Here is a 19276-nt window from a genome sequence, read left to right as displayed (position 1 = left end):
TGAAGGAAATCTTTGGTGCAAAAGAGTTTGTATATGATTGAGAGCTTAAAAATAAAGTGGTATCCTGCATCAGATCTTTGGCTGTGAAAGACTACAACACCGGCATCGAAAAACTGATGCTACGATACAATAAATGCATTGTCTTGTCCATCTAAATTATTAAACAATCACCAAAGATATTGTTAGAAAGCTATTTTCTTGTAACATCCTAATACAATTTACTATTTTTATTGGGAGTAAGCCACAATTTTACTTTAAAATAAGTTTATTTTGACGTTTCGATATCCACTTCGAAAATCATTCTTAAAACACACAACATAAAGTTTAAATGAAAATTTAAATAATTAATTACATTGTAGCTTTACTACAACTTACTTACAGAGCATAGCTCTGAAGATTTTATTTTGCAAGCCGAAAGCGGTCAGCCAGAAGCTAAATGTTTTAAACATTTTTAAACTACTTTTCTTTTTAATTCATTCATTAGTTTATTAAACTCTATTTTTTTCAAAAGACGTCATAGATATCTATAAATCTATCAGTATTTTAGTGAATTTTAATTTCTCGTAACTTTCGTATTTTATTATTTTAAAATTGCTTTAATGAAAACCATAAAAAAATAATCTAACAAATACAAAATATTTAAGCTTGGGCACAGGCAGTCTTGTGTAAAACATGAACACGTATTATTAAAAAACTCCATCTTCCACAACATTGTTTCTCTGAAGCAGTTTATTATTTTTTCAGTCGAGGCCGCACCATCTTTACTCATCCGATGAACAATTCTTGTTTTGTATTTACCGTACGCAGTGAATAAAACAAAAAAAAACGAAGAAGGATGGAGAGCTGGAGGCTATAATTATGGCCGCTGTGTTGAGAACATTGAAATGATGTCAATAATAAGTGTTCGTGATGTTTCCGACAGTTGCGTTTGTATCATATTTCAGAACGACATCAAAATATTATTGCCTTGCAACATGCAATGTTCTGGAGGCGTTGACATACCCGCACGAAATGTACGATGGTTTCCTTTAGTTTTACAATAATTAATTTTTTTTCTATTATTTGCCCCATCATAATTCACTATTGATGGTATCGATTGTTACTTTACTAATTGAATTTTTTAATATATTTTAAAAGGACTTTTAGGGTAAAATAAAGCCTGTTCTCTTAGCACTAAATATTATATTAAAGTTAATTAATTATTGTAAATTCTTACTCAGCTTTCCTTTCTTTGAAATACTAGGAGAGTTTAATGGATTCGTCACGTGGAAATAAAAGAAATAGATCAAAAGATCAGCAGTGTATTAACAGCGGTGTAAAAACAACGATGGTCTTAAACAATATACAAATGGACACAAAAAAATACTTTGTCTTAGTATGAAAATATCAAGAAAATTATCTTACAGATATGTAAGGAAATAAATATATCAAAAAATCTGTTTGAATTTGCACAAAATATGAACAATACATGCTATCTTGATTATAGCTAATCAAAATAGAGCAACACTTAAACTAAAGTTAATTAAGATTCATCGAAAAAAATGATAATTAAAACTAGTCTTGAAATGAGTCTTCTTTTATATCGTTAGATACTATCACATAAATAATTCCAAATACATTATCACCTAATTTTTAAAGCATACTTTTTAGGAAAATAACTACTTGTTATTTTAGTTGTTTATTGATAGCGCTGTTAAGCTCAAGTTACAAACTATTTGGGAGGCTACTCGTGAACAGACTCAGTTCACTAATTCTAGAGAGCGTACCAATAGAACAGACTGGGATCCGTCCCTATCGCAGCTTCCCAAATCAAGTGCTCAGTCTTACTATACATATAGAAGCTGGTTTTCAACAACGTTAAAGGATTAGTGCTTGCTCCAATCCTCTTTAATCTATATATATATATATATATATATATATATATATATATATATATATTATAACCTAATAACCTGCTACGGTTTAACGCATACCTAAAATATTTGGGCATCACAAATACCACGACTCTCAGAATATCAGCTCTAAGTCTGTTCTACTGAGTTGCCGAATACTGCGCTCCAACACAGACGATCCAACAAAAATCAACCCATATCCAAGGCAAAACAATTTAACGTAGGATATTTTCGTCAACAAAGATGTTATTATGGAAGATGTAATCACATACTTCGAATGCAGCTCCGACCACAAACTAGTGATGGGAATTATGACCTCAAGAATCGACCTCCCAACGAACTGGTAGAAAGATAGAAATAAAAAGATGCCAACTGGCCAAACTACAGACAAGAAACACAAGAAACACAAGAAAAATCCAACAAGCCATGGAAAACAGCATACCAAGGAAAATGACGATTAACAGAGGACTCATCATTCAGAAGGAGACAAGGGAAATAATAAAGGAGAGAAAGAGTACCAGAAGAGCCTACCAAAGGACTAGAAGACTGGAATTCAAGATATGCGGAGACGAACTATCCTAAGAAATAAGGACAAGACTCCGAAGCATCACAGAGGACAGATGGTACAACAATATCAGGAAAGCAGAAGAAAACCATGGAAACGTATGAAGAATGCTAAAAGCCAAGAAGAGGACAAAACAGAAGATGCCACCCATATTCGATGAAGGAACACACTACGATACTCAACATAAAGTGGATGCAATTGCAAGAAGAATGGCAGCAACACACAGGCAAAATCAAAACATGTCAGACGAAGCAACCATATAAGAAATCAACAATGCCTACGAAAGAATAAGAAGAAGGAACGAATTTTTAGTAGAGGAGGAAGACCACCTAAATCCAACAGAAGTTGCTAAAGTCACCAGGAGACTAAAAGGAATCAGAGCACCAGGAGCAGAAGACATTCACAACATCGTTCTCAAGGAACTGCCGAAGAAAATGGTTATGCAACTACACTACATTTTTAGAGTTTGTCTAGAAAATGCGCATTTTCCAAACAACTGGAAAGATGCAAAAATCATCCCTCTACTAAAACTAAGGAAGGACGGAAGAAGACCGAAAAACTACAGGCTAATATCTCTCCTAGAATCTATAGGATGAATATTGGAGAAAATCATCTACAGAAGATTGATAAAACATGCAGAGAGAAGAAGAGTCATCCAAAAAGACCAATCCGGATTTGGAAAAGGAATAAACTGCGAACTACAACTTGCAAGAGTTATCAGCGATACGAAGATCCACTTCAACAGGAAACAGAAAACTGAAATGGCCATACTTGACATTGAAAAGACGTACGACACAGTCTGGAAGAAAGCCCTATACAAGATGAACAGACCTAGATTGCCACATTATTTCGTTAATATATGCGATTTATATTTAACTAATAGAACTTTTCAAGTTTCAGCTGACCAAAAGACCTCCAGGATGCAACATGTTCAGGAAGGAATTGCTCAGGCAGTATCCTGTCGCCCATTTTATACAACATTTTTGTTTCAGATCTACCAACAGATTGAAAAACAAATACAGCACTTTATGCAGACGACACAGCAATCTACACATCAGGAAAAGACGACAGAAGGATAGTCCAGACGTTAGTAAACCACTTGGAGAGGATCTCAGAATTCACGGACAAATCGAAAATCAAGATAAATGCGGAGAAGACTCATTTCATCATCTTCACATAGGAGCCCGTTTCATAAGTAGTCGACTTCACGATAAGAGGGAAACCTCGACAGGAGACTAAACTTCACGAAATACGTCCAAAAAACCAAGATAAAAGCACATGTAGCTAAAAAACTAATACAACCTTATATTTTCAAGACAAGTCCCCTAACGAAGGCCAAGAAGATCCAACTATACCAGGCCTACGTTAGGTCGATGTTGTTATATGCAGTTTCAGTATGTAGTTCAACGGCAGAAACCAACTGGAAGAAATTAGAGAGGACTGTGACGTCGTGTTATCGACTAATCGACGGTGCATCATGGGAGGATAGAGTTACTAATGCATCCATCCAGGAAACGCTTCAGTACACACCACTAAGTAAGGTAGCTGAGAACAGGACAAGATACTTCTTCCACCAAGCCACAAGAAGACTCCTAAAAACAGGAGACATCCTCGACAGAAATCGAATCCAGAGGATGTATAGAAATAAACATAGGCTGATCGACCATCTGATCAGCAATTAGCCAGGTGGTTGTAAGTTCGACTAAAGATAGTAGGTACGACGCCGGCTAAATAGTACCTACAGAAATACGTGCCAAGGAGTCCGCGACGGAAAAATCCAAGATCTGAGAGAAGGCAGTTCAACCAGAGGTGCAGAAGCTAGATGTCAAGAAAGAAGGCTATGATATCTTAAGGTGAAATATCTTAGATGTGAAATATCTTAGATGTGAAATGTAATTATATTAAGGGCAATTTTTATTTTTATTTTATATATATTTGTATTTATGTTTGTGATTCGTTATAATCATTCATAATTACATTGTACATGTATCCGCAATACGCTAAATAAATAAATAAATAAAATAACAATATTAAAATTACATTTAAGCCATTTTCTTACTTTGTAAAATATTTGGGCATTTATGCGTTAAGCTTATTTAAGTTTCCAGTAGTAATGATAAAAACATAAACTCCACGGTTAAAATGTTTTAAAAAAATGTAGACAAATTCATAGACCACCCTCTAGTAAAGTAGAAAAATGATGTTAAATTTATATCGATTTTATAGAAAAAAAATTTATACTATATTTACAAATCTATATGTGTATGTCTCAAATTTAAGAACCAGCAGTTTTAAAAATTTTATTAATGATGTTAAATTATTTTGTTGTTTAATCGTGCTAACGATTGATTGGCTCAAACAGAATAAAAATATTCCAGAGTAAGGTCTTTAAAAAACTAGACCAAACAAATCTATTAATCCCTTATTTAAATTTAAATTAAATGTAGTTTTATTTAAAAACTCAGATTTTATTTCATTTATAAAACATTAACCTCGAAATGGCCTATCCCTAAATTTATTGATTTCACCACCGGGATTTCAACGTGTGATAAGGAAAGATTTCAAAAAATTTGTTAAATAAATTGCTAAATATTTTGACCAAACACCTTAATTTCTGCTTGGTAGTTAATACTAAATACATAAGTAATCGTCAGAAATCGACAAATAATTTTATAAGTGGACTTATAGTCCGCACGTTAACTCTGAAAGGTTAGGCATAAAGTGTGATAAGAGCATTCCTATCTTTAAATAATACCCAGAGATGATCCCAAAAAATCTATTGACAAGCACTTAACTTAAAGCAAATAAAAAAAAGTTAATGCAAAACAAACTTGGGAAAATGCAACCATCTACTTTTACCCAACTTCCGCTATCAAGTGCTAGACATAATAAAATCATAATTAATCCACAGCTAATAGGCATCAGGATACAGAGCAGTCAACTATCATCATCAGTTGGCGCTACAGCCCTTCGTGAGCCTTGGCCTGCTTCAAAACATTCTTCCATCCTTCCCTATCGAGTGTCTGTCTTCTCCAGCCCCTCACTCCAATCTCCCTCAGATCTTCCAGTACATCGTCCAGATATCTGAGTTTAGGTCGCCCCCTTCTTCTTCTTCCGATCGGCCTGTTTAGCATAGTTATTTTAGTGGGATCACTCTCATCTATCCGCATAACGTGGCCCACCCACCTTAGGCGGTTTATTTTGATCGTCTTCACAATATCTGCATCACCAAAAAGTCTCTAGAGTTCAAAGTTATATCGCCTTCTCCACAGACCCTGTTCGTTTACTTCGCCATATATGGTCCTCAATACTTTTCTTTCAAAGACTCACAGTAACTCTTCATCTCGGGTCGTCATTGCCCATGTTTCCGATCCGTATGTGAGCACTGGGCGTATTATTGTTTTATAAAGTTTGCACTTTGTTGTTATTGACATACTTCTCGCTCTTAGTTGAGGGCCCAGGCCAAAATAACAGCGGTTAGCCACGCATATTCTTTTTTTTATCTCGTTGGATGTGTTATTTTTGTAGTCTACCAGTGATCCTAAGTAGCAGAATTCTTCTACCATTTCTATCGTTTCATGTTGCACCTCTAAGTTATTTTGTTGAATTCTTGATATGGCCGGCATATATTTAGTTTTCTGGATGTTCATCAGAAGTCCGATGTTTTCTGCGGCATTTTTGATATGTGTGAAAGCCTCCACTGATTCATTTTGGGTTCTTCCAATTATGACGATATCATCAGCGTATGCCATTATTTGTAAGAGCAGTCAACTAGTGGTTTCATAAAATAATCCCAGTAAAACATATTGTTCTGCAACGTTATTGTTATACAAATCATAACATAAAGAAAGTTAATCCAAAAGATTCAACCCCGTGGTCCACAAGAATCACATTTTTGGCATTCACGTTGCTGATTATATAAAAATATTGAAGAAGAAAGATCCAGAAGCATTCAAGAGGCAATTCAGTCACTACATTGAGTTGGAAATTATTGCTGATCAGATTGAAAATATATACCAGAATGTCCATGTTCTTATTCTTAAATCCAGAATTAGAAACGAAGGCGTTCTGCACCACCAAAGAGATGAAACCGTAGTAAATTTACTGTGGTGTTGCACAGAATACGAAAATGCTACTTGGCCAAACTTTAAGATCAAGAATATAAACATGTTAAATTTGGTATTGTGTAGTTGCAGTACTGTGCGAATTAATGGAATCATAGTTTGCTTTAATGAACCCGTTTTGGCATATATTCTACAAGCTTCTGATATTTCCCAGATACCATTTAATCTAGAAATCAAACCTGAATGATCGCTTCTATCATTTTTATTTTTGTAGTACAGTCGATTTTGGACAGTCTAGCTTTGCAAATGGCCCATAAATTATCAATGGGGTTAAAGTTTAACGAATTGCTGTGCCAATCTAAAACATTTATCTTCTTATTTTTGAAAAATTTCATCATTTGCTTTAACTTGTTCTCTCGTTGACTCGCTCCTCCTTGGGTTGACAATTTTGGAGTTCTGTGTCCAAACGCTGTTTCAACATGGATTTGAATTTTTGGCTGTTCATAATGCCTTTGATTGGTACCAAAGATCCAACCCCGTGTATGAAAAACATTCCCAAAACATTTTTTTGATTAGATGTTTTACGGTTTGATCGATACAAGATGATCTAAGGTTTTCATTGTCAGACTACCTGACGAATTTTCACCGCTGTCCCTGAATTATAAAGTAAGTTTTATCTGTAGATAGAATATCTTTTCTCCAGCCGTCTACAGTCCAATTAGGGTATTTTTTTGGCCCACAATAGCCTTTAATTCTTTATTCGTTTAGTTAAAAGCTATTTTTTTCTGTGGACGCATTGCCCTTCTACCATTCTCCAAAAGTCTTTACCGAACAGTTGAATCAAGCATTACTACTACCTGATGCTGCTAGATATTGTTGGAACACTTGGTTGTTTTTCTTGGGTCCAATTTGCTCTTTCGAAGTAAAATTCTTTCATCTGCTGGTATTGTTTTTCACTTCTTTCCGCATTTTCCTAACCTTTTCACGTCCATTAATCCCTTTTCTCGTTTACGCTTCAAAATTTTACTTACTACCCCCTGACTCGCTCCACAGTTTCTTGTGATTTCGCTTTATGGCATAAAGGTATATTTACTTAATGTGAAAATCTTTTCACGCTTCCTAGGCATAATATTCATGATGGAATTAAACGAAACAAACTCACTTATTACTAAAAACAACGTAAAATAGTACAAAACAACACAAACTTAGTGGGAAATGTCCTAAAACACCCTCAACTAAAAGGCAGAGGAAAGTAAGGTTATGTTTTCAATGCTTGGTCAGTTGTAAATGTGTGGACAGTGTTGCCAACTGTGAATATTGAAAAATGTCACAATAATTTCATTAATTCGGAAAATACTGTAAACTTTACGAATAAACTAGAATAACACACTAAACAAAACATAATTTATAATTTCATATTTCATATATGAATGACGCTCTCATTTTTCTGATTCGGTTATGATCACTATCAGCGATATATTTTCCTGTAAGCTATGTCGTAGGACGAACATAATCTATTAGTCTAGCTTGATTTATCAAACGAATATTAACAAATAATTGTTTTTTTTTTGGAATATTGAATTAACTGCTTTAGGATTGCCAACTTTTTCTGTAGTTTGATATCCAACATATTTTTTATTTATTTTTCCCTATTCGAGTAGTGTTTGGATAATTATATATTTTTGTTTTGTCTGCTTGTAATCCAATGGCATTGAAATATTCTTGTACATAAATTATTTTTTTGTACAAATGACCCTATAATTGAAATTGGGTAATTATTACAAGGTCGCATAAAAATCTTCGGTAACAAATTGCACTGTTATGAATTTATATAACAAAAAATTTTTAAAACGAGGATAGATTTATAATAACTACAGTTTATTATTATGTTTAAAAGTACAGTGTGATGATCGAATGACATCGAACAAAACAAGTTTTGTCTGATTGAAATTAACTAACGTGATGGCTTTATTTTTTAATATAAAAAATAATGTCTATGTAGATTTGACTATAATAATGAAACGATGTCAGAAAGGACTAGAACGAGTCTTCATTAAATCAACTTTTCGCACTAGCTGCTCGTAACATTAATTCTGGATAGATCAAAGACACGACTCACAACTGTCAATACTACATTATAACTCCCTACGAACCGTTTACCACTGAAGAAGTCACAAATATTATCAAAGAGCTTCATAAATGGAAATCTCCTAAACCAAATAAAGTTCAAAACTTCTGGCTTAAGAAATTTAGAAGAGTTTGTGAGTGCATATCAGCAATCATTGTTCTTGCTATTTCTAATCCACAGAAAATTCTATCATTCCTAACTCAGGCAACAGCTTATTTAATATCAAAAGATCAGATCACTGAAGATCGAGCCAAGTACCGCTCAATTACTTGTTTTTCAAATTTGTATAAATTGATCACATCCTGTGTAGCTCAACGTATCTACCAATCATCATTATCACGTAGCACTACAACCCTGGGCGGTTCTTGGCTGACTGTACAACTTTTTTCCAATTTGTTCGGTCTTCTATCAACCTGGAGTCAAATGGAATGTTAATTTTCCGGAGATCTGCTTGGATGTTATCTCTCCATCGCATTCTGGGACGTCCGAGTTCTCTTTTGTCTGTGGGAATCTCTTCCCATACCAATTTTACCAGTCTATCGTTATGCAGTCTGTGCACGTGGAGTGCCCATCTTAGTCGCTGTGATTTAATTTCTTGGACAATATCGGCGTCATTGTAGAGTGCTTTTAATTCGATATTGGTTCTGATCTTATACTGGTTTGTGGTGATGTCATGACGAGGTCCAAAAATTTTTCTAAGTATTTTTCGTTCAAAGCGTCTGAACTTTTTTTCGTTTACTTTGGTCATGGTCCATCTACCAATACTGTACTCTAAACAATATCATAGAGCGTCAACAGAAAGCATGCGCTAAAGTTTTCGTGAGCTGCAATCAACAATTTATCATCGACTCAGTTATTTCTAACCAGCATACACCAAAAAACGAAACCTCTTTACTTCTTTTATTGACTATAAGGTAGTCTTTTACTTAATGCTATATGATCGGCTTATAGATATATTAAGAATATATAAAGTTAATGATAATAAATATTAATATTTTTGGAAGACCAAAATTGATCTCCAAATACCTACTAAACTAAAAACACTACCGAAACTAAAAATATCGCAATAAACCGGGGTCTATTCCAAGAAAAATCATTGATTCCACTTTAGTTCTGTTGAGCGATGAACCCATATTCCAGTTATTGAACTCCAATGTCCCAGATTTTAGCATTTAAAATAACAAAACCACCGAGATCAGATGCCAAAATGTGTAGAAACCTTTTCGAATGATACTAGTATGCATTTCTAACTAGACAAATACTGTAAAGTCAGAGAAATGGTTAAGCCTGAAGGATTCGATATGGAAAATGGCCAAAACATCGAGGCCATGGGTGAAAATGATATGTATAAATATATCGGACTAAAGCAAGCAAAGATGAGATACAAATCCTATAGATCTAAAACTATGAGATTTCACACTAACTTCAGCATCCAAAGGTGCCATCTTATTTATATCCTAATATTTATATGAAGTTTTTTTAATTATTCATCACTTTTTTAATAACCTTTCGGTAATAATAATAATGGTATTGAATTTTTACTGGGGGTATCCTTTCGGATTATTCCGACAACAATTGTATCTTAAACCCTATTTCAGGTAAGTAGTGTCAATGCGCACTAGCGGCTTATAGATCCGACGGCTTCACGTACTCTACAGCATCACCAATTTATACACTAAGCACGAAGGAATATAATCTGGCGATACTGGCGAGCAATAAAACTTTTAATTTAGAATTTTAACGTTAAAAGTGAACTAAATATCTCAGAGTCGCTCACTATATCTCAGAAAATCAATCACTGATACTCTTCTGCTTCTTCTTCTTTTTATGTAGACATGACTCTGTTTTTCTAAGGCTGTATAAAACACTGCTAGTCCCCGTTCGCATATATAGATCAGATGAATCCGCTCTATCCATTTTTGAAAGAAAGGTGCTACGCAAGATATTCGGAGCGGTCTGTGAGAACGGAATATGGAGACGTAGATATAACTTTGAACTTCAGAATATCTACAAGCATACGTTTGGTGGTAAAGATATTACCACTATAATTAAGCGAAACCGCCTGCAGTGGACAGGACATGTAGCCCGGGCCCCTGAGTCAAACATGATAAAAAATATTCTAACAGCGCAACCCGTGGGAATGAGAAGACGGGGTAGACCAAAGCTGAGGTGGATAGACGGGGTAACACAAGATGCCGAGAAGATCGGAGTCGGCAACTGGAAAATGCAAGCGAGGAACAGAATAGAATGGCGTAGAAAGCTTGAGAAGGTCGAGGCCCTCTAAGAGCTGTAGCACAAAGACGATGATGATGATGACTCTGTTTTTCAGTGTGCCTCCAGTAAGTTGTCGTTCCATCGTTTTCGTGGTCTTTCTACTAATAGTCTTCCTATTGGGGAACCATATCTTGCCGTCTTTACTACTCTATTTGTTGTCATTTGGCTTATATGATCGTTCCATTCTACTTTTCTATTTTTTACCCAGTTCTTGATGTTCTCCACCTTGCATCTACGTCGTATATATGTACTTCTAGCTCTGTCTCATAGTAACTTACCATAAATTTTTTTAAGTGTTTTCATCTCCTCTGTGTCTAACAAATTTTTTGTCCTCTGTGTTAAATGGTGTTTCTGCCGCGTATATCATTATTGGTCTGATGCCTGTTTTGTAAATTCTGCCTTTCGTCTCTTTTCCGATATTTTTACTTCTCCATATTGTTTCATTTAGGCAGCCTGCGGCTCTGTTTGCTCTATTCACTTGATCTTCCAGTTTAGTTTTGAGCTTTCCATAACTTGATAATGTGTCATCACTTGGTCGATTATCTGACCTTGTGTATTCTCCTTGACCTATTGTGTTTAATAAATTAATCCTCTGTAATTTTCCAGGTCCGATTTGTCTCCCTTTTTGAACAGAGGTATTAGGATGCTTGATCTCCATTCTTGAGAAATTCTGTTTTGTTCTACTATTTTTTGGATTAGTTTTAATAGTTGTTTGGTTAGATCTGGTCCTCCGTAGTTATTTTTCTCTTGCTCCCCAATACTTATTTTTTCGTTTGGTCACAAACCTGGTCACCTCTGGTGTTGGTGGTTAATTTTCGTTACCTTTAGCAAATAGGGATCGAAAGTAGTCTACCCATGTTTCCTTCAGAATGTGTTTTGTTTTTATCAGTTCGTTCATCTCTTTTCTTTGTCCTCTGATCATTCTCTATATTTCCTTTTGTGTTCCGTAAAAGTCGTGTTCATTCTCTTTTGAGAAATGGTTATATGCCTGTTGTATTTATTGTGTTCTGAATTGTAAAAAGGCTTTCTTCTTTTCTTCACATTTTGCCTTCACTTCCTCTCTAACACATGGTGTTTTCTTTTTTGATATGTTATTGTTCGTTACTTTCCTATGTTCAAGTGATTCTGCTGCTGCGTTAATTATGTTATTTTTGAGTTTTCCCCAGCTTTCCTCGATGTTATCGTTTTCTAATATTTCATTCTCAGCAATCTTCTCTGATATTATTTTTCTGTATAATTATTCCGTGGATTTCGTATTTAGCCCTTCGACTTTGATTTTTGTTTTTGTTGGCGCCGCTCTCTTGGGTGTGAAGTATTTCAGGATGATTCTTATTTTACATAATACTAGGCTATGGTCGCTACCTATATATGATGAGTTGAGGCATCTTACGTCGATTATTTTCGATGGATGTATATCTCTATTGGTTATAACATAATCTATCAGAGATCCTTGTTTACGGGTGTTATTAAATGTATATTTGCGTTGGTCTGTGTGGTCAAAAAATATGTAGTTTATTCTATTCTATCTGATTCTAAAAGACTACTTTATCAGCTTTCGAGATCTGAAAGAATTTTTAATCTAAAACTTATTCGGCTTTAAGCGCTAAAATTCTGGATTAATTAGCTTTATTGCTCGCCAGTGTATATTAGCAATATCTAAATAAAACAAAAGCATTAATTCCTATTTATTTATTTTTCCAACTAAGTATATTAGATTGGAAAAAAAAATTAAAGTCGTTCGCGATGATCGATGCAAGATTGCTAGCACTCCAATAATTTTCGTAATACTTAGGACGGGAATAGGTAGCTATATTATACTGATCATTTTTTCCTTTCCCGCGATCGACTGACCTAGGAGCCGCGATCGACAAATTGGCCTCCCCTGATATATATTAATAAATTGTTTTTATAAATACATATTAAATTTAGCTTAATAGCTTTAAAAGCTAATTATTGTTGTGTATTGTGATTGTGCTATGCCAAAAACAAGTGACTAGTCTGTAAAAAGCTGATAAGAGCTGATAAGCTTTAATAGATTATTCTAAACAAGAAATAATGGCGGGACGTTTGTACTATTAAATGCTCTAAAAAAAGTAAGTTAAAATAATTTAGAATATACAATTTTGTATTAAAAAAATTTCCTATGTATTTTAGTGCATTGCAGTAGTCTTAAAACTATGTGTATCTACTGTTAATAATATTTCTTAAGCTGTTAAAAATAATGAACTTTAAAATCACCTCATTAAAAACGGTATTACAAAAAGACAAATTAATGCAGAAGAGTTGAATGTCAGTGGTATTCGTGATGTTATTTACAATATGTACAAAAGAAGTAAAAACTTTGACAAATTAGCGAAATTTAGACGGAATGATTGTTCAGAAGAAATGTCTATTAAATCATAGTGATTTCTTTGTAGAAAAACATGTAACTTTAAAATTATTAAGAGACAACTTGGTTAAGAAGCAGATGTTCGATGGTTCCATTACATCATTATGAAAGTTAATTTACGAGTTGGGTTTCAGATGAAAAAAAAAAAGATTCTCCAAGGCGTAGAGTTATGGAGCTGTCTAATATTGCAGCAAAGAGAACTTTATTTTAAGAAATTAAATTGCAAAGAAATTTTTGTGTTTAAGTTTGTTTTTTTTTATAAAACATGGATCTTCCAAAATTGAACAACATGTCATTCATCGTTAAGTAAGGACAAAAGAATTGTCGGAACCCCAAAAATAGATGGTAAAAGGTTAGTTACATTAGTCAATTGCTTAATTATATATTAATATTATTAGCATTGGGTTTATTAAGTTTATCAAACCTTTCTCATTTATTAACTATTCTGATGTTTTGGCAACGCTGTGGGGCTTTCTGACGTCGTGAATCTTGAATGACGTGCACTCATTTTTATATGAAAAATTCTATATTTCGGTTCTTACGCGTATCCGTATATCCATATTCTATCTAATTAACTATAGATAAATACAATGAAAATGGCACCCATAAATACGATAATGAAATAAATATTGTTCAAACCAGAATACTGGACTTAATATAAAATTAGTCATAAAAAGAGGTCAAAAATAAGAAACATAATAGATGTTGTTCTAAAGCTATTTTCCTGTGGCATTTTAAAGTAATTACTATTTAAATGGGAATAAGCCACAATTAAAGGTTAAAGTACGTTTATTGACGTTTTAATTTCCACTTCGGAAATCGTTCTCATAATACAAACATTAGTAAATTAAACAAATTTTGTTTTTTTGTTACTTCTTGTAACAAAAATTGTGAAAAATTCTTCTAATAATTTAATTTTATCTGACACATCTATATTGACAAATCAGACATACATTATACATTTTAAAGTAGACGACTTTAAAATAATATTGCCAATATTGTTGAGTTGCGTTCCTGGGACGACTTTTCTAATAAGATAGTTAATTCGATTACATGAAATCAACTTTAACTTGAGAATATCCGTCAGAAAATTTACCATGGAAAAGGAATATAATAACGCACTACCTTTCCTGGATGTTTTAATCTATAAGAACGATACTGGATACGAAACTCAGGTGTATAGAAAACCAACACACACCAACAGATATTTAAATTTTAAATCAAATCACAATATTAATATTACAAAGGGAATCATTAATTCCTTACATTTGAGAAAGGAAAAACATTTGTTAACATCTGTTTTATTAAAAAATGATTATCCTTTATCCTTTATAAATAAGGAATTTTCAACAATCGATCGAATAGAACAAAACAACTTAGAACGAGATCCTACAGCATACACAAGGAATAATACGAGGAAAATAACAATGCCATATATAAAAGGATTATCAGAAAAGCTTAAAAGGATAGGAAATAAATTCAACATTTCAACAACATTCAAAACAACAAACACGTTGAGATCTATTTTGTCCAAAACCAAACCTAACAATGAACAAGAAAGGACAAAGAATTGCATTTATAAAATACCTTGTGAATGCGCTCAGTTTTATTTAGGTGAAACATCAAGGCCATTAAATGTTAGAATAAGTGAACATCAATCCTATATTAAAAATAGAGAATTTGATAGACCTCAAATATGTAAACACGCATGGGATAATGAACATAGGGTTCAATGGAATGATACAAATATAGTCCTTAAAGAAACGGATGGTAAAAAGAGAAAAATCAAAGAAGCGGCTTTAATTATGATAAATGAGACCAATTATGTTGCGAATTCCTCGGCAGAATGTAGTAGGATCTGGTACCCATATTGAAAGAGAAAGTTATTAAGAGGAAAATACCAGTATTGGTAAGTCAGTAACATATAGAGGATACAACATTTATGTTTTTTAAATAACAAATATATAAAATCAGAATTTTGTGTTTATTGAAGGTAAATTAAATGCACGACCAAATACTTACCATGTCGGGATAGTATTATGAGGTTTTTTGCCTGGTTTTTCCCTCATAATTTACTATGGAATCACTAACAGGAGAATTTTACTGTCATCATGGCATGTGTTTGTCTTTTTAAAGACGAATTACATGCTATGATCTTTTCTGACGGAGATTCTCAAGTTAAAGTTGATTTCATGTAATCGAATGAACTATCTTATAAGTAAAGTCGTCCCAGGAACGCGACTCAACAATATTGGCAATATTATTTTAAAGTCGTCTACTTTAAAATGTATAATGTATGTCTGAATTGTCAACATAGATGAGTCAGATCAAATTTAATTATTAGAAGAATTTTTCACTAAGTAACAAAAAACAAAATTTGTTTAATTTACTAACGTTTTTATTTTGAGAACGATTTCCGAAGTGGAAATTGAAACGTCAATAAATGTACTTTAACCTTTAATTGTGGCTTCTTCCCATTTAAATAGTAATTACATAATAGATGGTTGCGCATAAGGGAAAGATATCAGAACTGTGCGGTGGTAGGTATAATAAAGGATAATGTACGTGATATTATTATGATAAGTCGATTTGATTGAAGCTGATACTTCATATGTATATTAAAAATTATCATGTCAATAGATTCGAGTTATATAGTAACAAATCTATATAACACATAGTGCTAAAGTTTTAGTAAAAATCATTTATGAATAGCATAACACCTGTATATATTAACAGTAATATTTTACATTATTCTTAGAACAATAGTCGATTATCCAAAGACCAAAAAAATAGTCAGAACTACTCACCTTGTTGATTATTCTTTCTAGTAGTTTTCTTCTCTTTCATCCAGGGATACTCGGGAACGTTGACCCCCGGTGATCCCATGCCGTGTGGAACATCCATGGGATAACCACTGGCTGGGGGAGTCTGTTGAGGGCTCATGGGTGGGCCGTGAGGCAGCTCCCCAGAAAGATGTGGTAAGGCAGTCATGAATTCAGCCATCGATGGCTGACTATTGATAAATCCGGTTTCATTGCAACCTAAAAAAAATATTTGTTGCAAAAATTTCTTCACAAAAGATTATATTAAAAATATTATAATATTAAACATTTATTTTATAAAATTATGTTATGCTCTTCAGTATTTAAACAATGGGGGAATATAGTGGTCATTGTCATGTGTATGGTTCCTCTGCATAGCTTTCTTTCTCTTGTGATTATTTTTACTTCGTAGAGTGGTCTTTTGCAAATTCGTGTGATATGGTCAAAAAAACTTTTTGGGTATCTTTCTTGTGGCCTTCAGCTTTCTATCAACCCTTGAATGATAAGTGTCTTTATATGTATTACCTTTGTCTTAATCTTATGACTAGAATATTGATTATGCAGGGAAAGATCCAAGGAAAGAGAAGCATAGGGAGGCGTAGAATGTCATGTTCAGAGCAGCCGTCTCAAAAGTCCGAATAGCTATGATGATTGCCGACCTCCGCCGCGGAGATGGCACTTGAAGAAGAAGAAATCTTAGGACATATCCAAAATGTTTTAATAATTGTGATTGAACTTTGCCCGAGGGTCTTTTACTGATCTTCAGCTCAAATTATTTGCTCTGATTATTACACAGTTTGACCTTTTAGGGTTTTTGAAACAATAAGAAAAAACGCACTTTTAAGAATACAACTGCAAGTATATAATGCTCTAATCAATCAAGTGAAAATATTTAAATACTTGGAAATTATGATGAACGACCAATGGGGTCCTCAACAAGAAACAAAATGCCGTACCGAACAAGCAAGACAAGCTTTTATCAAATTTAAACCGCTACTATGCAACGGCAATCTTTCCTTCAATCTCCACTACAGGATGTTTAAATGCTATGTATGGTCCATATTGTTATACGGCATGGAAACATGCACGTTAAGAGTACCTTCCATTAATAAGTTGGAGGCCTTTGAAATATGGATGTTGCGAAGAATGTTCCGCATACCATGGACAGATAGGGTGAGAAACAAAGAAGTCTTAAGAAAGGCAAATACTGAGAGAGAACTACTCAATTTGATCAAGGTTCGAAAAATTGGATAACTCGGCCATATTCTGAGAGGAAAAAATACGCAATCCCTCAACTAATCATCCAGGAAAAGATTGAAGGCAAGAGAGGAGTAGGTCGCAAACAAATGTCGTGGCTAAGGAACATAAAGAACCGGACAGGCATAAATAACACTGGTAATCTTTTGCATGCCGCAAAAGACAGATGTCTGGCCTTAAGATAATTCGCCAATACAATATAGATGCAGGGCACTATAAGAAGAAGAAGAAACTGTGGAGTAGTGGTGTATAATAAATACAAGCTACTATAGCTCTTAGGGAAGATAAGATTAAAAATAATACACAGACAATGTTTGCATATTGAACCAGTTTGGATTTTCGCACTTTGTTAAGAAAGACTTAAAAAAAGGAAAGATTGTCCAAAATTGTTGCCAAATTTTATTACGACAAAAATCCCAAAAAAGAGAAATGCGTAAAATTTGCATCTCTTGACTACAAAAGTGGTATATTTCTTCTTCTGTCAATATGAATATAATATAAATCTTTATTGGTAATAATTTTTCCTTCCACTGTTTTTTTTTACTTTTCTCTAAGATTTTATAATATTACCAATTTTATGATCAGAAAAAAACTTAAATATTTGTAAATTAATTTAAATGTATACATTGCAAATTGAACGACAGATGTGATTTTCATTATGAGGCAGCTAGTGGAAAAATATAGGAATAAGAAAAAAAATCCTCATATAATCTGCATTGATCTCAAGAAAGTGTTATCAATGTTTTCTTGAGAAGTTCTGTGATGGGCACTGAATAAGAAGGAAGGTCCGAATTACTATATGAATATTTTGATAGGATATTTAAGAAAGCTGTGGAAGAGGCTCACAAATAAAATTCGTAGGAAAATAGAGTAGCAGCTTAATAATTGGTGAATGTAGAAACACTTTTCATGCAGATTATCGTATATTAAAGACCTACGTAAGGCAGCTTATTCGGAAGTTTTAAGAAACAGACTAATAATTAGTGATAACTAGACTTCGGCAAATATGCAAATAAAAATGTAGAAAATATGCGCATAAATATGCACGTGTTTACCCGAAAATATGCAAATATTTTACAAAATATGCATACAAATAAATAAAAAAATCGTAAAATAGTAACAATTTTATTTAAAAAAAAAAGTGTACATAACTAAATATTTCCTACTATTCATTAAGATTTACATTTATTTTAAGTAACTACATCATTTTTAAGTATGAATAAACTTATTTAGAATTATGGTAACAATAAATGACCAAGTGGTGTTCAAAATTTTCTAACAAAAACTTGTGGCTTCTGTCTGAGTACATATATTTATATATGGAAAAACTTCGTTCAACATCAACTGATGTAACGGGAGCATTTTTCAAACTAACCAAAACATTTGGTTCTAAATTAATTGTTTCCGAAATATTTCCAGCTAGAACACTGACTACTTCAGAAAGAATTTGGTAACCTTTATTTTTTTCCGTAGTAGCTTCAAATTTTTTTAAAATATCTTTTCCAATATTACCTCTAACGTTCCGACAACATGACGCAAATTTTTTATTAATGCTGTACTTTCGAACAATGACAGTTTTAGTGATTCTAACTGAGTAATTGTTTTTTGAACCAAACTAAAATTTGATTTTATAAATGAAAGTTCTTGTTGAAGCAAGTTACTCTAAAAAGTTTGTTTAGAATCCAAAAGAGATTGGGAACTTTCATCTGTTAACGTATCAATTATGTTCTTTATTTTAACAAAACGATCTGCATAAAAATTAGCTGCTTCTAACCATGTTCCCCCTCGCGTTAAAATAGGTTGTGGTGGAAGAGGAATGTTAGGTAGCATTTCTTTAAAAAGTTGAATTCTTATAGGAGATTTAAGAAATACTTTTTTGACACTG

General features: G+C 33.3%; 1 protein-coding gene across 1 annotated transcript in view; it reads right to left on the bottom strand.

Annotated features, from left to right (window-relative positions):
* Positions 1 to 19276, bottom strand: part of pb (homeobox proposcipedia) — a 200970-nt gene that overhangs the window by 167481 nt on the left and 14213 nt on the right. Inside the window, exon 2 of the mRNA XM_072522562.1 lies at positions 16120 to 16353. Within this exon, the coding sequence (XP_072378663.1) occupies positions 16120 to 16353 (234 nt within the window). The remainder of the gene's footprint in view (positions 1 to 16119; positions 16354 to 19276) is intronic.

The sequence above is a fragment of the Diabrotica undecimpunctata genome, chromosome 2 (genome assembly GCF_040954645.1).
Source record: "Diabrotica undecimpunctata isolate CICGRU chromosome 2, icDiaUnde3, whole genome shotgun sequence".
Taxonomy (NCBI): domain Eukaryota; kingdom Metazoa; phylum Arthropoda; class Insecta; order Coleoptera; family Chrysomelidae; genus Diabrotica; species Diabrotica undecimpunctata.
Note: the sequence above shows the minus strand (reverse complement) of the source record. Positions and strands in the feature narration are given on the sequence as shown.